The sequence below is a fragment of the Patiria miniata genome, unplaced genomic scaffold, assembly GCF_015706575.1.
Source record: "Patiria miniata isolate m_02_andy unplaced genomic scaffold, ASM1570657v1 HiC_scaffold_2, whole genome shotgun sequence".
Lineage (NCBI taxonomy): Eukaryota > Metazoa > Echinodermata > Asteroidea > Valvatida > Asterinidae > Patiria > Patiria miniata.
The window spans coordinates 19473299-19497848 of NW_024037058.1; the positions used below are offsets into that span (position 1 = coordinate 19473299).

Genomic DNA, 24550 nt, shown 5'->3' on the forward strand with positions numbered 1-24550 from the left:
ATATTTTGAGTTTCAACAAAAAATGAAGCTATTTGCTTATTGCTAGGGAAAAAAAGGGAACTTTGGCATACGTGTAGTGTGTGGTATAACACTTACATGCGGGGACAGTTTTTGTGCATCCGCCTCGGCCCCAATATGCATGTGCGTCGATTCCAATTACAGTGGAACGTCGCTATACCGAACACCGCTATACCGAGCATTCGGCTATACCAAACATCATCCTTGGCTCTCGGTTTTAATGCACAAAACGTACCGAACATCGTTGGTGAAAAAAGTCAACAGATTAACAAACATCTACCGGTTGTACATGTATTTAACAATATTTGGGCCACTTTTAATTCCCGAACATCAAACGACCCATATAGTTACATCGTGTTCGAATTTTGAAGAGCGAAAGATGGCTATTATTTCCCCAAGGAATAAAAGGGAAAAACCATTGCTTAAGTTTCGTGACGACTCCTCGTGCGGCCGCGGGATGTGAGAAATGCCAGTTCACTATTGGTCAAAAGAGGGAACCGGGGGTTCAAAATCGCTATACCGAACGATCGTTATTACGAACACTTTCTGTGGATCCCACGATGTTCCTTATAGCGGTGTTTCACTGCACTGACTTTTTCAAATTGAATAACCTGTTCTCGGCTTTGTACACAACATACGGCAAACTGCGACCAGAATTGGATGGGGCAGTCTGATTGGTTAAGATTCAGGAGAATCTGAATATTCATGTTACATATCGTCTTGTGCATACTCACTTACGTTGTGTTCTATGCTTGGTGAATGGAATACAGAATGAGCGAGTCCCATCCTTCGAGGGGTCAAAAGCTACTTCCTGAGCCGTATGATTGGTATTCTGTCATTTATTTTTTCTAATTCGAAAAACAATTAGTTGGCATTTTTAATACAGGGCGAGTAAAACAAAACAAAACCCAAATGTCAGGACTATTGTTTCAGTGAAGTTCTGCATGTAGCACTTTCAAAATCTAGGATATTAAAGTCCAATTCATAAGCTTTCTTTTAGTACAAGAATCATTCAAATCACTCATGTACTTTTGAATTACGAAATTTTAAACACAACCACCGTTTTAAAGTTCTGTCCACGGATCACAAAAAAGGTGTGCGTTCTTTCAGCAAAACGAAAACAATTCACACACACGTGATCTGTTTTCGTTTTGCTGAAAGAACACTTACCTTTTTGTGATATTCGTGGACAGAACTTTAAAACAGTGGTTGTGTTTAAAATTCCATAACTTGAAAAGTACATGAGTGATTTCAATGATTCTTGTACTTAAAGAAAGCTTATGAATTGGGCTTTCATATCCTAGATTTTGAAAGTGCTACATGCAGAACTTCACTAAAACAATAGTCCCGACATTTGGGTTTCATTTTTTTTACTCACCCTGTATTTTCTAATTTTACTATAATGATACCATTGAGTTCAATGTTCAAGTGAGAATCTCTTGAAAAAAGACAGAAACGTACACTGAACTATAGAGAAAGATATCCCCTCTCTAATAATGGATGCTTCCTCAGCAGTGCAGGGGAGCTATATCATTGGCACTCTCTATGGAAACGTAATGCATTATGCATTTCGCTGGGCGCATAAATGAATATCCATCTGAAATCATGTTAGTCAAGATGCTAGACATATGTCAAACCCAGCATAAGTTAAGCACAATTAACGCAAGACAAACAACGCATTCAGAGGCCAGAAAGATACCCGTTTATAATGATGATACAGTCCCTAGTATTCAATCAAAGAACATATACCTTTGGTAATTCGACGTAGAATATTATATCCTCCTTATCGGATTTCGTGACACCAAGTGCATTGGAAACTTCCACGTGAGCTTCCACGAGAGTGGTCAATCCAATCTCCACGTCGCTGGTGTTCAGGGTGTTCACTGTCAACGTAATCTCCAGCTATCAAAGAAACAACAGAGACGACGATCGGTTAAAGGGTTATTAAACCGATCCGTACAGGCCAGTTCCAGGTCCACATTTGTGGCATGCAGCACGTGTTATGTGGATGACATCTCTTGAGCCTAAAATTAAAGTTCATGCCACTGCAAATGTCCTTTTGAGCCACAATATTTCACTTCTCTTTACTGGGTTAAACCTGTGACGTCATTATTGGGTGGCTGGGGACACAGGCTCAAACTCAACACCCCCCCCCCCCCCCCCCCGGCCGTACGACCCCTTTCTCAGAATATGGGGACGGCAAGAACAAGCTACAAGTACCCCCTCAAAAAAATGAGGCGTGATCAACTACCCCCTTGTGTAAGTTGGACCTCAGTCAGTCACTGGGTTAAAAGATCAGCAATTCTCTGTTGGACGTTTTAAATTAAAAAACTGGGATGTCGCTAACTTGTGAGAATTTTCATGATGCACAACGGATTCAACGAAAACGGACTCAACGCCAACAACAAAAACAGTTCTTAACAAAAAAAGAAGAGACCCACTGGCATTGCAGTTTTCACAACCAGAAATGCATCCTCTTATCATTATACTGTGTGGTGCAAAAAGACAAAAAAAGACACTTTTGACAAGAATTTTAACCTACTTACTTAACTTATTAGATTTTTTTGATTTTTTTTTATAATGTAGTGAATGTTAACTCTTCAACCATACGTAGTGAGCAAATCTTAAAAAAATCGCAAGAATAGTGTTATTATGCTAATTTGAATACAAAAAGTCACCAAAATCATTGTTGTCCACGTGTACATCTAGTGTAGTGGGTTTTTTCTTCTTCAAATCAAATTCCGGAAGCTCAGTCAAGTGGATGGAATAAAGCCGTCCGTGGAAAAACGGGTTTGGCACATGAAATTTTTTAAACTACCATATCTCAGAGACAATTTTATGCATTTGCAATCATAATGTCGTCTCTTATGTTTAAAGATCAGTACTTTAATACCATTAAATTTAATGTGTGCAAAATGCTCCACAAGTAGGTGAAAATTGCTGTCAAAATTGGGTTTCCCTTTTTTTTTTCTTTTTTTTTTTGCATCATTCTGTATCATCTAGACTTGATGCAAAATGTTCTTAGCAGGGTAGATTGCAAAAGACAATTTTGGTCTTACCTTACTGTTTTCATCCGTTTCGTTGCCAATAGGAACATTGCAGACATAGCCCAGGTCCACTAAGGTGTACGTTCCAGCATCGGAACTCCTGAGAGTATAACATTTTATGATAATGAGAATTTTTCTTTTCAAGTTGCCCAAAAAGTGTGACTGAAAATGACAAAGTTTCAAAACGCTTTAAAATTATTATCCCTGTTCATCAGGAATGAGACCATTTTATCTGCAGCAGCTCGAGATCAGCGCAATTTGGTCTCTACCTTCACAGGTACCCATTTATACGGGTTGAGAGAGGCAATTGTAGTAAAGTGTGTTGCCCAAGAACACATACAAGCACCATGCATGTTCCCTGTCATGCAGGGTCCCAACCCACGTACCGCGGCACAAGAGTCGAACACCGGCCCCGTAGCCATTGGACCACAGTGCCTGATACTCGAAACAAAACCGAACCGCGCACGCGTGTACGTTGTGTCAATGCTTGCTTGCACCCATTCATGGATTGGCCCAATTTTCCAAAACTGCGTCACTTGACTCATCTTTGGAAATGACCTTCTTTCTTGCGACAGCATCCCAGAAGGAAACATTTCACAGGGAGTTTATTACTATCTTTAAACCAAAAAGCTTTTTAACAATAACTTGGCCAGTTACTTTTTTGGATAGCTTCAAAGTGATCTACTCTACAATCTGCACACATCAGAAGTAGAAATGAAAACATAAGTTGTGTCCAAAACGGATGGTCAGAGTTTTGTCAGCATGTGCAAAAAAACCTAGACATTTGTGATGCGATAAAGCTAAATCTGGAGTGTCATGGCCTATCGGTTAAGAGCACTGGACTCATGCTCTGGTGTTTCAGAGGCGACAGTGGCGTGGGTTCGAGCCCGGGCCCGGACACTTGTGCCCTTAAGCAAGGCACTTAACCATTATTGCTTCGTCCTTTGGATGGGACGTTAAGCCAGAGGTCCCGTGTGTTGTATAAGGCCTAACGCACGTAAAAGAACCCAGTAACACTTATTGTTAAGAGAAGGGGTTTGCCGCAGTGTTTCTGGCCTCGTTATACTCCCTTGTGGAAGTCCTTAGGAGAAGAACCAACCAAGTACCAAGTACCAAGCTAAATAGGTCGTTTGTCGACCCTGGTTTATTTTTTTATTTTATTACACATTTGAAAAGAGCACAATCTCAGCATTACTGCTGCAAAAACCCCATGCGGATACCATCGTTAGTAAAACAATTATGGAAGTGGGAACACCAAGGGATGTGATGGAGTGATGTGATGAAGTGGCCCTATTTTGGCCTAGCCTGAATCTCCAAATAAAAATTTAGCTTGATCGCATCACATTTAGACATTTAGATGCAGCCTGACTGTTAAGTAAGAAACACTATAATGAAGATAAATTACCCAGAAACTGGAGTGAGTAGACCCTCCTTAGTGCAAGCTAGGTTCAGTCCGACAGACGTCAGGTTGACGTTGGTGACCTGTAACCAGGGTACCGTCGTGGTGTAATTCACCACGTACTTGGATGACGTGCCAGCTGCTATGACAAGCGTGTGCACGAGAATAGTCTCCGATCCAGGAGTGACTTCGGTTGAGTAGGTTGGGGCCGTGGCCAGGGTGTTGTTGGGCAGGACAGGTTCCTTTACGGATAGGAAGAAAGAAATACGGAGCATTAACATAAAAACAGAGTCTGTTTTACATGACGGCTGGTGTACGGTATGTGTTTATCATCTTACAAAATTCAGTTATCTATAAATGCCTCGTCAAGTGAAGTTTCCTAGTCCAATCTGAGAGTGCAGTCATACATGTATCTAGTGGGTGACAACATTTTGTGATATTTTATGTTGTTGAGAATTACAACTACTTCATCACAAACTGGTAACAAATATTTTCCCAATCGGGGAACTTTTTTTTGAGAAATGGGCGTACTGCCCCATTTTATAATATGTTTTTCCCCGGTCCCAAAACCTATAGATAAACCACTGGTGATTTCCCAAATCTCAAGTAGGAAATCAAATCCAATTCACGCAAATTTCTGAACCAACTACTACTTCGTAGTTAGTGTATTCTAGTGTTGTGCAAACCCGACCCGGAACTGAAACCAGGCTGACCCCAACTTCAGGTCGGGTCAGGTCGGTTTGTTCATCATTTCAGTCAGGTCCGGTCGGTTTTGGTTTTACGTTTGCAATTTTTGGGTCAGGTCGGGTACGGTTTGGAAAAACCCGATATAAACTGAAATAAACCCCAAAAAACAAACAGTTCGGAAATTCACACAGTACAATATTTGTTGCAGAGTCAAAATGGACACAGTTGCCCAAGCCAGAAATTCAGGTTTTTCAGGTCAGTTCGGTTTCGGGTCGACTTTGAATTTGTTTTGGGTCGGGTCGGGTCGGTTTAATAGGGAGTTCAGATCAGTTTCGGTTCGGATTCGGTGTATATCTATAATGTTTCAGGTCAGTTTGGCCTGGTCAACCTGACTAGATGCACAACACTAGTATATTCCTACTTTGTTGAAATATTTTAGACCGAAAAAGAATGCGTTCTTTGCTCCATTTGGTCAACTCAAAACTCTTCCGCCCTCCATTACATGCTACACTCAAAGATCGCTATTAACGTAAACACAACAATTGAAAGACACACTTCATTGTCACGTGACAAGGGCTTGAGCGTGTACATTGCATGGCATCAACTAATGCTAACAATGAGTATGTCCATTCGCATACATTTTTTTTTGAGGTGGGGCCGGAATACAACCAACAACAAAATATGTATAATACAAACTTAACGGTGAAACCATGTCTTACCCCGGCTACACTGGCACTGACAGTGACATTTCCCTCAGCGACCCACAGACGGTTTGAACCGGCCAGTAGGGCCACAGCTATTGGGACAATCGAGTCTGGCACCTCCTCCGTGACCTGAACGATGAGCTGGATCATTAGGCCATCCTCGTCAGTTGAGTTACCAGGACGGGCTGGAAGAGTAAGATTAACTGGGTTGTCATCAATGCATTCAGTCAATGACAGGGCATGCAATCGCTAGTCATCACCCGATTTCATCAAACTCTTCGTAACTTACGATGCATCGCAGCGATGCGACGCATCGTATCTCTACGATCCATTTCACGAAACACGTCGTAAGTGCGACGCGTCGTAGGTGTATTTACAGCACAACTCGGTGACTGTTTTATGTTTATAGTCAGCGTACAGTAAATAGTCGTCTGATATTCAACAAAGAGTCGTCGGATTTCAGCTAGAAACTTGTTAAAACGTAAAACAAAATGGTGGCCGTGCGATGCAATTTTGAAGGAAAACAAGCTCTCAGTGGACTGTATAGCTACTTTGAAATTTCAACTGCAATATTCCAGTCTAATTCATAATTATTCAATGAATTTTCTGTTTACAACTTTACACACATTGCCTCGGTATTATAATCTCGTTTTTGTGATGTTTATGGCATCAAACTGGCTTAGAAAGGGACTCTTCGTATTTTGCGATGACCACTAGACACGTTGTAACTTGCGACGTGTTTTAAGCCGTTGTCAAGGAGCTTACAACGCGTTCAACACATCTCAACTTTCGCGAAATGGATGACGCGACGCGTCGCGAGTTGCGATGTGTTACATGTTGTAACTTGAGTTGCGATAGTCGCAGCGCTTCGTGAAATCGGGTGCAGTCACAAGTCTATTGTAAAGTGACATGCATCATGACCTTGGGACTGACGGTCATAATTGTTACTGAAAAGATGTCTTCAACACCTAGCGAGCACCGGAACAGCAATCCGGAGGTCGCAGATTCAATAATAATAATAATAATAACACGATTATAGCGCGCATATTCGCAAGTTTCAATGCGCGACTAAGGACAACTCCAGAACACAAGTTACAGATTATGTGGAGAGAACAGATCAGTTTTCAATCCATACCCTTAAAGTTGTCAAGAGAACTGATATATTACGGATGTTCTGTGATAAGGAATTCCAACACTGGGGACCAGACACTGAAAAGGTTCTGTCCCCTGCCTTTTTTAATGTGCGTGGAACTCTTAGGTTGATACTGGAGCGGAGGCCACTACGGCTGGGTGCATTAAGGTTGAGTGATCCCATTATGTACTGCGGCATTGTGTTATGAAGTGCTTTGTGCATGGAAACTGCTGTTTTGAAGTTGATACGTTGTCTAACTGGTAACCAATGTAATGGCATGTGTTTGTGTCTGTGCCGCTGTCCGAGCAAGTGTTTGGCATGTGTTTGTGTCGCTGTCTGAGCAAGTGCATGGCACATGTTTGTGCCGCAGTCCGAGAAAGTGGAGTAGATCAACTTCACATTGTGGAACTGAAATTGAATATTTCTCATCGTGTTTATGAAGTAATTGCTAGAGATCTACATACCATAGTTATAGATCATTCCCAAGTCTAACTCGGCTGAGTCCGCCGGTCCGACCGAAGGGTAGTAGACAGCGACGGGATCCACGAAGAGACCACCCGCAACATGACTGCCCACGGACTGCACCCTCATGTCCACAACGGTCACTCCGGTGGTGTTGGCCAGACCGGTGGCTACGTACCGATACTGGGTACCGCGCACAATGACCGGCCGGATGGCTAGCACCACAACCTCACCGGGGGCGATGGTGGCAGGGTCGGCGGGGTCCTGGAGCTCCAGGGTGCTGGTGAAAGGATTGGGGTCAGCCTGGCAGAATGGAAATAAAAATCGGTGGTGGTGCAATCACAGAGAAAGGACCACAGAAGGTGTACACTGTGGTGGTACCGTAGACTAAACTGAAAGTCGCCATCACTCCAGGTGGCAAGGGCGGATCCAGAACAAAATTTTGGGGGGGGCCAAAAAAAATTTTGGTCCTCCAAAAAAGTGGGTCCAAAAAATTACGGCGTGGGGAAAAATTTTTGGATTCTAGATGCTCTGTGGTGCGATCTGAGGCAATTTCTGATCACTTTAACCAATGTTTTTTTGAGGAAAAGATGGTGGTGTACTCATTGCCTGCCTTTTTTGCGATGTCACATAAAAAAAAAAAAAATTGGTTTCGTTTTGGGGGGGGCCATAGCCCCCTTTGGCCCCCCCCTGGATCCGCCCTTGCCAGGTGGTGCCATTTTAGACTAGTGTTCATGTACATGTTTAATGCATTCTTGAATTGAGGCGTATGGTGCACATTGTTAAGATTTGCCCCATAAATTTACTGGACTACCTGCGTAAATATAAGGGCCACACTTGGAACATGTACCCGAAAATGTAGAACATTGTAAATTTTTCATTGTTACATTAAGACTTTGTTTGTAGTTTATTATAGCAATAGAGAAGAAGTCCGGCCTTTCTCAGATGTCTATTTTTTGTGTAATTTCCAGGTACATTTGCACATGTTTGCGTATCTAAATTCCAACAATGAAAAGATCACTCGCGTGCTGGATCGTTTCTGCTGTCAGTCACATAGAGTTGAGTCAAGCCACATGTGGTAATACCCGAAAAAAGACCACGCGAGTGGCCGAGCTCAATCGCTGGCTCCATGCACCGCCACTGTATTCGTGTGCCTTGACTCAAGTCTACGTGACTGACAGAAGAAACAATCCGCGCATGATCTTTTCAGTAATTGGCCGCATTTATGGGGCTAGGTGAAGATCAATCCGTTTTTAACATGGATGTTTCAAAACCATTTTAATAGGGGGTGTACTTCGTGACAATATGCCCCAGTATTCAAAATAGCCAGGGATTAGTATTTTCCAATCACATCTGGCCGCCACAAAATCAAAAAGGTGGGGTTGGCTTGACACCATCTGACTAATTTTGCGGGCTGTTCACAGAAGTGGATGATCTTGGACACTTATAGACAATGGGTGGATTTATATATCAATGCATACACGGACAGACATAATTTTGCTGACAGGAATCCCCCCCCCCCAAAAAAAATATCCCCCATCATCCCCTCCAGCAGAGTCCACTCTGTGAAAAAATGTACTTGGTTCTAAAATTTACAGGCTGTTTTTGTCTGAGGGTTCACATATATCTTCACCATAATAATTTTCACATGGTAATTAACATCCTCAGACTTTGCTATGAATAGTCGTTCATATCAAAAAAGGAAAATTCAGAGAAAAAAAGAGAAAAAAAAAAGAAACACCGGAATTCAACTCACTTCTGGCACTGCCGGATAGGTGATAGAGCTTGGGTTGGTCACTGTGGTCACAGTCAGTGATTGAGTCCACGGTGTTTTACCAGCGTAATTCACCGTCACGTCAAGCGTGTGCGTGTTGCCGTCTGACCCGAGATTAGTCACCGCTGACTTGACCACAAAGTCCACGCCGATGACGTTGTTCAACCCGTCGGCAGTGGCGTCACCGCCCGTGTTGGCTATCCCTTTGAGGTTGATTGTGGCAGACGGTCTGCATGGAAGGATAGAATGAGTGCCAATTGAGGTGATTTTCCCTTCTAAAAGCCTGGGCCCATTTTATACCGTGATTCTCGATGTTTATCTTTGACTGAGGCCAGTGTAACATTTATTGCATTCGTTTACTTCCCCTGCGCTTACTCTTGCAAGCGCGACAGCGTTCGATTTACCTCTCACGTGATTTCTCGCGCTTACTCACGAGCCTAGCCCAAGTAACCGACTCGCCGAGCCTGATAAGGCCATGCAATAAACATGGCTGCCAACGTGACGTCCGGCGGGCGCCTCAGGCCGTGTCCGAAAGTCTTCCAGAGTTACGGCTACGGGTCTATTGTCAGGGTGTCCCCGCGTATTTTCAATGGGCGTGGACCTAGACCTATATAGCTCTAGACAGTTCGGATGCAGTTGCGTCATGTCAAAGTTCATCTTTCCAGCTGTTCTTGAACGAAGCTTTACCCGAAACCGTTTGTTTAGTTAGCTCCACTGCGCATGTCTGTCATCACGCGAGGAGCCAGGCGCGAGTAAGCTGGGGGAAGTAATTGAATGCACTCAAATTCTAGTTAAACCCTTAAGGCAATTTACCTATCGCAGTTAGCGATCGAGTTAGCCCCTGCCCCTAAGACAACCTAATGGAATTTTTGTATATTAACTTTTGTTTGTCTCAGATGTTGCCCGTTCTGCGTCCATTTGTATATCATGTAATTGACAATATGTCACAAGCTGCGTTGATGCGATTCTAACGCGATTCTACTGCGATAGGTCAATTAGTAGGAGACCAGTCCATGCTCTTTGGGTACAAAAAATTCTATAAAAACAATTCAGACGGAAAATGCAATTTGTAGGCCTACCCTGTTGCATAGACGACAGTGTCTTCGATATCATCTCTTCGCTGTAGCAGACAGCTGATGTCATTGCCAACGTGGTTGATACGAACTGCGTTGATCTGAAAGTCCGTGCCGGTGACCTGCGGAGCTAGCATGATTGACACAGGAGCGACTGAGGTAGAGAAGGTCATCGCAATAGACACACGGACCACAGCACATTCCCCCGGGACGATCTGAGTGCCACTGGTGGTATTTGCGATGGCGCTTATGGTCAAGACTTTGCCCGGCTGGAAATAAAAAAAAAAAAAAGAATTAAAAAGAGGGACCATTACATGCAGGGTGTAACGGAAAGTCTGTCATGAGTCAGTATATGGCCCACTGATGATCAGGCTGGCATTTTTTCTCTGGTTTCCTTGACACGAAAAATTTTTTTAAATTATTTCTATTCCCTCTGGGATGTCCATAACAAGGATACTCCTCAACTAATGCTGGTATCCATTTACTCCTGGGTGGAAAGAGGCAAGTGGAGGTGAAGCAGCTTGCCCAAGGACACAACATATGGCCAGCAGATGGATTCGGACCCCCGACCCTCTGATCATGAGTCACAAACCCTATTACCACTAGTAGGCCACAATACCCTAGTGTGCTTGTGGTGTGAATAACTTCAAAGTTGTTACTCACCCCATGCAGAAACAAAAATGTGACCTGTTCTGTCAAAATTAGACTTTTCTGGGCATGAGGTCACAAATGAGATTTTAACATATTGTTAAAATGTACATTTTCCTTTTAAAAGGTGGTTTAATTTTTGAAACCGGGTCATTCCTGGGCAGAGTTATGCTATTTTGAAGTTCATCGTGTCGAAAAGTAGAAAACAGAGAAAATGGCAGTTAAAGTTTGGGGTCTATTTTAAAGACCCGTTTCAAGTGGCATTGCTTTAACTGACATACCCTATAAAATCATCAAAAATGCTATATTTAGAGTTCAAATAAGGGTTTCAAACTTTTATAGTATATTTAAGACATATGTTCAAGATTACAAATATGCAAAAATTAAAAAATGACAAAAATCACCCCCACAGCTTTTTTTTTGGCCCTATCTCAATTTCAACCCCTGCCCAGAAGTGTCGTCTTTTGACAGAACAGCTAGGTCACAAAAATATGCTGCCAGGAGTCCTTTTTTCGCTTACGGTGATATAAGTACGTGTGGCCTTGGCAGTGAATGCCGCATTGTCCGTAGTGTCCTTGTAGCCATCATTGGCATTGGCTATCAGCTCATGCGACGACTCGGCCACCAATCCACTATCGTCTCTCAGAAAGGCTACCACATCCATTGAGATGCGGCTGTCAGTTGTACTGTTGGCGGCACCTGACATAACGGGAAACATTTGGATTGTCGGTCGGCAATTTTTTTATCCATTTTGGAAGCATTGTGCTCTTCTCACAACCAACATCATCAGTTGCAACAACTCTTCCGAAGGGCGCCTCAAATGAAGAACGCATGTGCAACTTGTGAACAGTCATAAGATGGAATTTTGCGTCGGGGTGATATAAATCAATTAGGTTTTGCCCTTCACACTGAGTACAGTATACAGTGTTTAAAAAAAAAAAAAAAAAACGTCGGTGAAGGGCAAAACCTTATTGATTTGTGAACAGTCATTGCACCTCCTGAGTAGGCCTAATATAGCGATGGCAGAATTATAGTCTATACAGACAAATCCAGGCTAGGCACAATTGACAACTCTACGCCCCCTTCATTGTAAACACTGTGAATGCTTTTGTACAATGGGGCCTTCGTGATAGAAGCGATATGTCCGTGGATTGCTCCACAGATTTTGTATTTCATCAAGCCACAATAATACCAGTTGAACCGATCACTGCTACAGTCAAGCATTCCAGACTCTTGCCCAACCAAAAACATCAGGAGCTATCTTATGCAGCGATATTAGTTTCTGAAAGGCAGTGCCGGTTTTACCGGGGGGGGGGGGGGCTTTAGCACCCTCAAAATGTTGTCTACCCCCCCCCAAAAAAAAAAGTCAATAAAAAAAAAAATTGCACTAGCAAATTGTAAGAATGTGACGTACATGCAAACGGTAGTCGTGAGAAGGGTGCATTTGTACACTTTTAGTTAATTGTGTGCCTGATTGTAGGATTTTATCAGTGCCCCCCCCCCCCCCCCCCCCACCTATTGATTTTTGGAGGGGAGGCCTAAGTGTCCAGAGAAAATAACCGTTCTACATTTCTGCACGCCTCCCTGAAAAAAATTCTGGATCCACCCTGCTAGCCCCCCCCCCCCCCCAAAAAAAATATCGGCTTTAGAACCGCGCCTGCAAATAGGCAAACTTTATGCCAGTGTGTTACTTTTCCACTAAGTTCTGGATCGAGTCATACTGCAAAAGTGGACCTTTTTCCTGGATAATCACAAAATCGTTACTTATATTTTTCCCCGTAAACTAGGATTACCTCCATTGACGATGTTTCCAAAGCCAAAGACGGACTCGTAAGCATTCTGGGATACCATGTCTACTTGGAACGTGGCCAAGTCTTTGTTGACATCCAAACAGAAGCCGGTGCCGGTATTGCACAGCTGCAACTCACAGATTAACAGGTACTCCTTGGCGGTCGACCCGGCTGAAATGAAACATAAAGTGACGGTAGTTTTGGGGAAAAAAAGTATTTAAAAAAATTGTTATCTGATGGTCAAATCTAGCTTTGTCAAAACAGTGCCGATTAAGTTATGTCTTACCGGTTGCGCGTACAGTGAGGTTGGCTACGCTCTTGTAGACATTCAGATCCACATTGAAGACCTCCACTTCGCCTTTGTAGAAATCCAAGGGGCCCTCAGCTGTGACGTTTGTGTCTGGCCCATACTGAGAGGGGACAAGTTCATGACCAATTATCAACATATCATTGCTATAGACCTTTATCATGCCAGAGTTGTAACCAGTCACTGAGTTTTGTGACTCGAGTCGAGTCGAGTCATTTTAAAGAAGTGACTTGAGTCGAGTCAAGTCATTAGGTCAGGAAGGTCAAGTCGAGTCTAGTCACATTGTGTAGTCGAGTCGAGTCGAGTCAAGTCGAGTCCAAGTATTTAGCTTGAGTCAATTCGAGTCACATATATTTGACTATACAATAAATAAACACAAGAGAGAAAGTCATTTTTTGACTTTTTAAATTTTACATTCGATCTTCTACATGCGGAGACACCACATTTGACTCTTAATGAAAATAAAAAGGGGGTGCTAGCTGTTCCCCATTCAACTAATGAGGACACTGATCAACCCACTATGTATATGAACATTTTCGCAATCATTCTAGCGTGACGTGAACAAAAACCGGCACCGGCGTAAGTCATTGCAAATATTTTCGCATAGTTTTGCTTTTATTTTTGGGACTCAAGTTAGCCTTCCTCAAGTCGAGTCGAGTCATTCAGATGAGAGACTGGAGTAGAGTCGAGCCATTTGCCCTTAGGGACTCGAGTCAAGTCGAGTCACCAAAAATTGTGACTCGAGACGGACTCGAGTCGAGTTATTGACTCGAGTCATTACAACTCTGTATCATGCTGCCACCATTTCAGTCATGTTCCCTGTATCCAATAACAGTACTGATTTTTTTTTTTTTTTTTATCATTTGCAATATTAAATTTGTTAGCTAGGCCCATGCCAGACTGGGACCTCGAGTGCTACAAAAAATGTAAAACGAAATCAGGCAAATTTTTACTCACTATTTAGCCAGCAAAATTCTCCTAAATTTTCATTGGGCAAAGAAAAGGTCCTCAGTATTTCACCAACCAAGCTTGAAGACTCAATTCAATTTTAAAGGAGACTTTTCTTAAATATTTTGCACATGAGAGGTAAGTCAAGTGATTTCAAAATGAGGCTAAAGACTAGACTGGTACATGTCCAACCAACCATGGTCCAACTATTTGAAAAGACTGACCTCTTCATTATATTGTCATTATATAGTCTGGTAGTTGACTGTGGAGAAATGTGTAGAAATAGAGACTAGAACCAGACATGCCAGATGTTTCTTTTGGCACAGTTGATTGATCCAGTACTGAAGCAGTATTGGACTGGTTGTTTCAGGTGCCAGTGGACTCTCATACACAGTATTGAGAGTCCAACAGTTTTGGACTAAGCCTATTGTATGCAAGTTTAGAAGCTGTTTTAAGGCGTTACAGCTCATTGGACACAAAATTATCAGCAAAGAAAACCATCTTTGAAATTCCACCATGTTTAAAAAAAAAAAGGGAAAAAAAGGGCTTCTAATTTTTTCAAAAAGTCCAGATGAGAAACTTTTTTTTGTTTAACTTGGCCTTATGTGTCTTCCTCAATGACCTGTTATCTGAAAGAAAATATTAGGTTTGCAGTGAATTTTTTTGTTATAAGCCAATGCTTGATGATTTTCTGTCAAAGAGATACTTTTCTGTGCTATTTTTCAAGTGGGCCCCCCCAAAAAAAAAAATTGCCAATTTTCTTCCAATACAAAAATTGGTCAATAATGAATGAGACATTGAGCGAAACAAAAAACAGCCATTGTTTAGGTAGAAATTAGTTACCGTACCCTACAAATTTTAAAATATTTGCAGCCAGGCAGATCTTTTTGTCCAAAAAAGGTGCAACAGCACCTGAAAATAAAGTCCTTTTTAGAGGTGTGCACTTCAGAGAGGCCTAAATGGAAAAAATGGTCATTCAAATAAAACATTCAAGTTCATTAAAGGAAAAGAAATTGCAATTTGAATGTGTTGAATGATATAAATTTTTCAGACAATAGCAGTAGGTAAACTAACAGTGTTTCGTCAGGACCTCAAAATGGGACGCGAATCCCACCCGACCCTAGTCCGAGTAACTTGGACCCAACTTATCGCCTTTTTTAACATGTCCAAATGTTAAAAAAGGCGATAAGTTGGGTCCAAGTTACTCGGACTAACCTGACCCCACCCCACAAAAGATCAGGTTTTAGACTTCAAAATACCCTTTAGTACTGAATCAAACAACTGTGTCAAAAGAAACATCTGGTACCGGTACCAATCTCTTTTTTTGCATATTTCCATAGTCATGCCACCAGACTACTGAACTGTCAACCTTCTCAAAAAGTTGGACATGTCTTAGACTTCAAATTAAAATCTCTTGCCCTGTCTTGGCTTCACTCTCAGGTGCAAAATGTTGAAGAAAAGTCTCCTTTAAATAAAAATTGAATTGAGACCCTCAAACTTGGCTGGTGAAATACTGATATGAGGACCTTGTCTTTGCCTCATGACAATTTTGGAGAATTTGTCTGCTAAGAGGTCCTTTCTCTATAGAGTGAGCAAAGTTGGCCTGGTTTTCTTTTGCATATTTTTCTACACTCAAGGTCCGAACCAATCTGGCTCTCGGCCTACCTGGGGTACTTGGTCGATTAGGAAACCAATCTGGCCGATCCATAGTTTGGACTCCCCGTTGTACTCCACGCCGGCGCTGACCCAGTACCTCTCGTCGACGGCAACGCCTTGGTCCTCCTTCAAGGTGATGGAGAACGTGATGACGATCTTGGAATCCTGGGCGTTTGTCGAGGTGTTAAGGTTGGTCACGTTGCCGAAGCCAAAGGTGACAGTGTCCAGCTGAAAACCAAAGACAATAGCAGGAAACAATAAATAAAAGACTGGAAACTTGACTATAAGAACTGGAAACAAATTCACAAAAGAGGAAGAAGGCGAAGGTAAAAAACAAGGAAGACAAAAAAAAAATGGGCACAAAGATTATGATTAAGATAACGTAGTGGCTATCGCTACGGCAGCCGTAAGAAACATCTGGCATGTCTCCTACTGAATGGTCTCTATTGCTACACGTTTCTCGATAGTCAGCCACTATAAATGAAGAGGTCCGTCTTTCAAACAGTTAGACCATGGTTGGACATGTACCAGTCAAGTCTTTGGACTCTCAGATGCAAAATATTGAAGAAAAGTCTCCTTTAAAAATTGAATTGAGACTTCAAACTTTGTTGGTGAAACAATGAGGACCGTGTCTTTGCCTCTTAAACATTTTGGAGAATTTTGTCATCGAAAGAGTGAGTAAACTTGGCCTGATTTCGCTTTGCATGTTTTTTTCAGCACTCAATGTCCCAGTCTGCCAAAACAAACCACGGAATCCCACGCCTTCTCAATGCTGATAACTGACTCGCCTATAGTAAAAAATCTGCGAGGTACCCTGTCCAATCATAAATGAACATAGGTGATTATGTTTTGCATGCATAATAACATGTTGACTATTCATAACTTTGCGTCGGGGTGATGTAAATCATACCAGCTTTTTGCCCTTCACCGACGTATAAACACTGTATACTCAGTGTGTTACCCTCCGAGCGAAAGTTGGAAAAATCACTAGGGTGGGACTCGAACCCACGACCTCCTGCGTTTTCGTGCAGATGTCTTACCACTCGACCACCGAGCTAACGGGATCGGTTGGCTGGTTCGAATCAGACGTACATATCATCGGGTACCGCATTAACTTTTCATAAGATGGAATTTTGACTGTTGTGTATTTTACTAGTGTTTGACGCTGTGCGCCACAAAACCAAAAAAATAGATACCGGCTCTATTGTTGGTTCGTAATTTGGGTAGCTACCTGTTTTTCCTCTGCCTGCCCTGACTATTATGGGTGCAGGTATAAACCACTAGAACCTGCGGGTCCTTTGCCTGGAACCCCCTCCTCTTCTTTCCACGGTGGCGATGGCAGACCTGTCCATCCACGGCCCCAAACCAGGATACCGTACCATTTGCGTCCCTATAGCCCCTCACACAAATGCTTTCACATATAAATCTGATCATATACCTCTCATATATTTCACATATGCTTTCACATGGTTACACCCGTATGTTCCGACATCCCTATGTTCCGACTGCATATATTCCTGTTCCTATTCCTAACCCTATAACCCTAACCGGGAGTAACACACTCTTATGTGCGGGTTGTCGGAACATAGGGTTGTTAGAACATAGAGCAGTCACCCTTTCACATAATACCTCATATAGCCTTTCACATAAAATATATTCACATACACCTCAATACTTTCACATATACTTCATATATACCTCAAAGATACTTCACAAGACAAAACAAGATGCGCGGACACGAAGACAAACATTAAAAGCAACATGACTATAATGATGACAAGTTAAAGGTACCAGATTTAAACCAAACAAACAGCTATTAACATGAAGAATGCTACTTCACATATTTATTTATTTATTTATTTATATTGGCAAAAACAAACAAACATACAATCGTATAAAAAACGAACGTATTTCATGTAAATACAAAGCCAAGGATAACCCGAAAAGCTGTTTATAAGACGGCCTAGTTGGCTATAGTATATCTCACATATACTTTACCAAAAACGGGTTCTCTTCTCCCTGTTTGTAGGACGTTTGTTGCTTGGTGGTATCCGGCGTAAACTCAAGCTCCACTCCCTTGCTGACGGAGGGCGGACATATCACCGACAAGGTATTATTCTCATCGTCCGTGAAGATCTCGACGTTGATGTCCGATACGACAACAGCCTCGGGGATGTTGATGGTCAGCACGCAGTCCACCCGGGATCCGATAGTCAGAGAGCCCACGCCGACGTCCTCGCTGGACGGTAAGAAGCTGATATCCAGGGTGTGATTTTCGCCAAGAACGGTTATCTGGTATGGAGAAATTGAGGACAAATTCAACTTTTTTATTGGTTGAGTAAGAGTGTAAGGCATTACGAAGAGTCGTGAAGAAGAAAAAATCGAAGACAACTTCTTTTTATAAACAATTTGAATGACTCCATCACTGAGGTCATAGACGGATTGGGAAACTAATAGAGTCTTTTTAAGTAAGTAAACCAAAAAAAAAAAGAGTGAAGAGGATTTTTTTTAATACTACTTATTATCCCTTTCTTCTATTTTGTGACGTAATACGTCAAATCAGGTCTAGCCTTACCCCTGTTTTTATTGTTGGTCCTCCCCCCCAAAAAAAAAATAGACTGAGACTAGTCTGAGTAACTAGGACTCTACGAATCGCTGTTAAAAACGGCGATTCGTAGAGTCCTAGCTACTCGGACTAGACTGAGACACTGATCGAGCCCCGCCCTTTGAATCCGACAAGATGAGTTACTCGCAAATGCCGCGCGCGTCATTGCGGTCACATGTTTTTGTCACCACGTACGCAGTGGGCGGTGCTTACTCGATCAGTCTATTTGGTTCTGGATCCGCCCCTAGCTAGGTGGATGTTCTCATTATTTTGTCAGATGGTGAAAAGTGACGTCACCTCCGACAGTTGGTATTCACTCTATCACTCGTAGAAATCTGGCCTCATATTTTCCCTGCAACTTGGGTTTGTTTTTCGTCATTTATCAGAACTGTATCTGAATAAAAAAAAAAAAAAAAAGTCGTACCTCGGGCACAGCCTGCAATCTTCTTAGTTTGACCGATTGCTCACTGAGAAGCACATCACTGACAATGACGACAATCAGCACCGTTCCCTGTTTGCGATCATCGTCTGGATTCCTAGCGTATGCCTTCAGCCTGTGCTTGGTGTTTGGGGTCAGTGTTGCACCGGTCCCCGGCGCCACGCTGATACCACCCGTTTTGGGATCGATTACGAAGGTCGCGTATTTTGCGCCATTTGCGTCTCCCTGGTCGTCCAATGAGTACAGCACTTCTGAGCATGGGCAGCGGCGCGCGCTAGACGCGCCGCAGGTCGCTTCGTCTTCGTCGGTTGCCCGGATGTACATGAAAGGATAGTCCTTTGGCTCATCGGGCGAGATGTACTCCTCGTAGAACGTCTGGGTAAACACTGGAGCGTGTTCGTTTACTAAAAACCATAGAGCAAGGGGTGAGGTCAGAAAAAGAAAAATCAACGAGGCCGGCTGAAACTATAACAAATGAGGAACTATCTCTTTTGTGAGTATGTGTGGTTCTGAAGAGAACCAGTTGGATTAACTCGACGTTTCGAACAATATGCTCTGTTTGTCATAGGAGAATTCCGGACTCTAGCTGGGATGGTGGTTCTGCACGATTCACCTAACACACAGCACCCTGGCAGTACTTAAACCACCATCCCAGCTAGAGCCCGGCATTCTCCTGATGACAAACAAATCATACTGTTCGAAACGTCGAGTTAATCATACTGGTTCTCTTCAGAACCACACATACTCACAAAAGAGATAGTTACATGGTGTAACTGTTACCGCAAACCTGTCACTTATTGATCTTTCCACCATGCAAACCCTCAAGTCTCATAGGCCTATAACAAATGAGTTTAAAGACTGATTTTGTGTCACTATAGCAGCAATAACTTTGTTTGTGGAACAGCTCATCTGCAAGATCATTGGAGAGCTCTATAAACAACTGCTACTTATTTTTTAGGAACAAATAAAACTGAAAGTGATATTTTAGAAGAAAAACAATGTATTACAGAAGAAACAATGGCAAAATCGACAGTAGAAATTATATTAGCAAATGAATGCTCGTATTCTGTTTTTAAAAAGTAACTAAATATAGGCCTATTATTTTTTTTATTTCGATCTTAAGAAAATAATAACGGCCAATGCATATCAATATGTGGCTATAAAAAAACTGATTGTATTGAAAGTACTATACAATAATTATGTTTTGCATTTATTTGCAACAAAAATTGATTGTCTCACATCCAGCCTGAACCGTCTCACGTATGCTTGGTGTAAATGAATACTAAAAATGGACACACACACAAGTGTGTATTTGCCTGCAATCGGGGACCCCTTATGTCCCTCTTTTTAGGAAGACCTCCCTTATGTTTTGTACATGATCGCCAAATTGGGGACCTTCAGGAATTGGAGGACCAGAAACTCACACACACGTAAAAGGTAAAACAAAAGAGCGCACTCAAAATAATGCACACGGTTCGGTTTTCCAAAAGCGCATGTGCACATAGTGCATCAAGATGTGACGAATTTTGCAACAAGACAAGAGTAAACTCAAGGAGTGCTTGGGGTTGCTTGGGGTCGTGCCATATTTTCAATGGGGAGTGCTGATAAAATCCTACAATCAGGCACACTATATTAACTAAAAGTGTACAAATGCACCCTTCTCATTTAGGGGAGACCGTTCCCATGTACGTCAAATTCTTGCATTTTGCTAGTGCATTTTAAAAAAAATGGAATGGGGGGGGGGGCTAGCCCCCCCCCCCCCCCCTAGAACCGCCACTGTGTTCTTGCATATCATTTTTGTTTTCCTGCTGTATGACAAGACCTCAAATATTGATGCGCACATATAGGAACACATTGTATAATACCAAACTGGCGTACTAACCTGGTTGATCGCACGAAGGACCTCGCCAGCATGGTGCGCACACGCAATCACCAGTGTCGGAGCAATCACCATGGTAACAGACCTCCCTGCTCGTCCTTTGTCAAGTCATATAAATGAAGATGAAAATGATGGAGCATCAACATCAAGCACATCAACAATTTTCTACGACTAAATATCGCGAATACACGTACACGTTTGACTTGAATCCACACTGTACGTACTGTTGAATGAACATATTTTCTTGGTTTCTGGTATATTTTCTTCGGTATTGGCATAAATAGGCTGAGTCAGACCAGCTAGCTAACAAAACAAAACCAACACCAATAGAGAATTGTTGTTATTCGGATTTGTGAAAATAAAAAGTAAGGCCTTTTTTTTTTTAAATGATAAGAATAAGAATGATAACCTAGTAAGCTAAAAAAAAAACCACTTATTAGTTTTCCTAAATAGCTTTGAATATTATCAACAAATTTGTCTTTGGGTATTACTTAAAAACATGAAAATTTTCAGACGAAATGTTTGTTTTTGTCTCAGTCCTAGATCAGACGAATAAGGTTTGAAAACATCAAATGTGTTGCCTGAAGTTGCATTGATGCGTTGCACCAATATCGATCCCTATTATAAATGAAGATTTAGTCAAAAAGTTGTAATTATTTTGTCACAGGTTGAGGTAAACATAATAGATGGGTTTTAACGTTATCTGTCAAAACGGGAGAGAATAGACAAGTATTATCGATGGCCGAAGACCGGTTGTAAGTTGCCTTATTGTTCAGCAACAGTGTAATAATTACGAGATGTAAAGGCCTCCGTCTGTTTACAAAAAAAAGTTGTTTTGTTTTGTACATGTAAACAACTACAAAGGCACTCTATCGAACAAGGCGCTGCGCTGCTGCGACTGCTTTTAGGTAGATTGGCGGTCAAATTCAACACGTTGACATGGTAATTATAGCTAACTGCAAATTCGCCCACAAAGCATCGCAATTTCGTTAATTGCAAAGCAAAATTCGAGAAAAGTTTGGGGGCGGGGCGGGGGGCGGGGAGGCTGGACACCACAAGGCACTGCACAAGGGGCGCTCTTCATGATTATGTACATTTTAGGCCCATGCAAACTGGAGAGCTTATGCGTGACCGTACAACAAAAGGACGTATAGGCTATATATGTAAAGCTTTAATTTCTACTTTTTATTCTACATTATTCAGTGCATTCTATTTGATACATTTGCGATGTTGGAAAAATAGAAAATGACGTTAAAATTGGGGGAACGATCCAATGGCCAATCTCCCCGGTTTAAAAATGAGGGGATTTATTCTCTCCAACCTCCCAACCCCCCTCGGATTTACACCCTTGCTTTAACACATGAAAACAACTGTGTACAAAAACGGCAGCGCGCTCGCCAAAAACTACATCGTCCACCGTTCAACCGGCAGACTATACGTTTAGACTGCTGTTTTGGTGGCCTTACACAATAACAGATTGTCATGGCAACCGACAACGCGTTGCTAAATGAGTTTACGGTAGATTGCTTTTTGCAAGGCCTTAGATCTTGATCAATGTCTATAATGAATGTGCGCCTGGGCTCATACACTTCTTTTGGTCAACAAAATGCGATTCCTGTATGAAAGGAAATCCTGCATTGAAAACACCGACTGAATTTGGCCCTTGCATACACTTCAAATCAGCCAGGCTACTGTTAATATAGGCCCTACATGTTGTTATATTTAAACGTTTATTTTGTTCGCTGATTATCGCTCCAGCCAGGATTTTTTTCCCTGCTGGATCGATCTGGTAAATCCAGGAGTCTTATTTACCAATTTTCTTAATTGCAACGCTGCTTGACTGAACCTGGGGCAAAGTGAAGTTGTTTTTGTAAATTAAGTGTATCATAATTTCACTGTTTTTAGCCTTGTATGTGTATTATACAGTTGATTATTATTATTCGTATGTTATTTGTAATAAGTAGATCGATGTATTTGTTGGTACTTTATTATTCTTTTTAATATTATTGACATACCTCGTACAATCTGGCAGCATGCAGGGTTCGTCTTTAATTGTCTTGTGGCAGAACTGTGGGGACTCGAGCGACTCTTCACCAAATTCTGCCAAAAATAAACACATCATAATGTCAAATTTACATTCAAAACAACAGAGAAACTAATTCCGTCAGTTTATGAGAAGAGCAGGCATTGGGTTTTTTTTAATCCTCAAACTTTGCGATTCAAATTTTGAATTTTTAAGGGATACTAAACAAAACTTGAAGAAAACTAAGTCATCGTTTGCAATCTGCTAATATTTAACCCCACTGATTTTGAATTTGAAGAAAAAAAAAGATGAACAAAAAGATTGACTATTCATTGACTGTGTCTTTATTCCTTTCAGATTAGCGGTATACACTGTAAAAACTGTGTCTAGAGTTTAAACACATTTCTAAACACACCTGTTTACGTTACATATTTGGTGTCGACATTCTTTTGTTTTCGTGTAGTTAAGAAAAACCTGTAAAAAACTCATTTTACTCACACTATGAAAACTCTTTCAACCCAAAGTTTTTTTTCTATGATTCCCTTTAGTGTTTCTCTTCATTTTGCCACGGATAAACCTAACCCAAAAAATGCCTCATAACCTGTTTTCCAGAGAGGGGGAAACATTGTTTGGAAATGGGCAAGTCCACATAACCTGGTTTATGTAGACATCTTTTGTTCGGAGGTCCACACAGTGAATGTTATGCCTGTACACACCCTTAATTTTGTACCCACTTTTTCACGTTGGAATCTACGACACGTTTAGACATGGATGTCTGCGACAAGCTTACACTGTAAAAATAGTTCTCAGAGTTTAAACATTTTTGGTATTCACTTGTTTCACATGTTTAGTCTAAGACATGTTTAGCATTATGCATAGTATTAAAGCCGGATATAGTGCAATTACAACTTTAAAAAGGTCAAATTTATATTTTAACGTTCGTTTTTTTTGAGACAGAATGAGATGATAATGAAAGTGTGATGAAAGTCACACTTGACTTCATTTGAAGTCAAACCAACAAGTCATTTTTATTACTTTTACAATTGATGGTACTAATTGTTAGCTTCTATATACGGTGACAAAACATGTCGTTGATTCAAATAGGGGCGGCTGAACCGGGGGGGGGGGGGGGGCGGGGGCACTTAATTGTGTGTGTCCCCCCCCCCCACAGATTTTCCCAGGCCAACAAAAGTGCCCCTCTCGTGGATGTAAATGTGCCCCCTCGAGATGAAAACAAAACTGCCCCTCAAACGCACACGTATGAAAGCATAATGATCGCGCTAAAATTGTTTCCTCTCTTGTAATGGAAAACTGCCCCTCAAAAACACAAGTGCCCCTCTCGCAAAACTACCCCTCGAAAGCACAAATACCCCTGTCGCAATAATAAAATGGTGCCCCTCTCGAGATGGCAAATTGGCCATCAAAAACAAGAGTGTTCATCTCGCGATAACTTCTCGAGATGTACAACTGCCCCTCGAAAGCACAATTTTTTAGTGCCCCGCTCACAACATTATTGCGCCTCTCTCGTGGAAAACTGGCTTTTTAAAAATAATAGTGCTCCTCCTCACGCAAAATAAATGGTATAAGTGCCTCTTCGTGTTTTCCTCATGAAATTGGCAGTACTGTTGTTCCCTGGTTATTCTTTACATTGTCATTGATGCACTCAATCTTAAACAGTAAACTAGTAATAGTTTACTACATCGAATGCCAATTGTTCTGAATATCATGAATGTCAACGGAGAGTTGTTTTTAAAAAAAAATGTAAAAATATACCGCAAAGAGATTCAATCGATTTTACGCTTGGAATTGTTACATCCTTATGCAATATTTCCCTTCTCAAAAAAAAAATGTGGATAAATTGATTCTCAGGTCGCTTTGTTGTCATGGTGATGCCGGGTTTTCTCATGGAGAAAAATACAATCCAAATCGATACTCTGGTGTTGACGTCACACAATAATT

General features: G+C 41.7%; 1 protein-coding gene across 1 annotated transcript in view; it reads right to left on the reverse strand.

Annotated features, from left to right (window-relative positions):
* The window catches only part of LOC119726798, a 47064-nt gene that overhangs the window by 18679 nt on the left and 3835 nt on the right, over window positions 1-24550 (reverse strand). The window contains exons 2-16 of the mRNA XM_038198656.1: window positions 22584-22668; window positions 20572-20666; window positions 18675-19093; window positions 17644-17937; window positions 15655-15873; window positions 13021-13144; window positions 12738-12905; window positions 11465-11643; window positions 10303-10565; window positions 9206-9452; window positions 7452-7752; window positions 5871-6040; window positions 4471-4706; window positions 3078-3165; window positions 1768-1920 (exon numbers count right to left, since the gene is read on the reverse strand). Coding sequence (XP_038054584.1) covers window positions 1768-1920; window positions 3078-3165; window positions 4471-4706; window positions 5871-6040; window positions 7452-7752; window positions 9206-9452; window positions 10303-10565; window positions 11465-11643; window positions 12738-12905; window positions 13021-13144; window positions 15655-15873; window positions 17644-17937; window positions 18675-19093; window positions 20572-20666; window positions 22584-22668 — 3041 coding nt within the window. The remainder of the gene's footprint in view (window positions 1-1767; window positions 1921-3077; window positions 3166-4470; window positions 4707-5870; window positions 6041-7451; window positions 7753-9205; window positions 9453-10302; window positions 10566-11464; window positions 11644-12737; window positions 12906-13020; window positions 13145-15654; window positions 15874-17643; window positions 17938-18674; window positions 19094-20571; window positions 20667-22583; window positions 22669-24550) is intronic.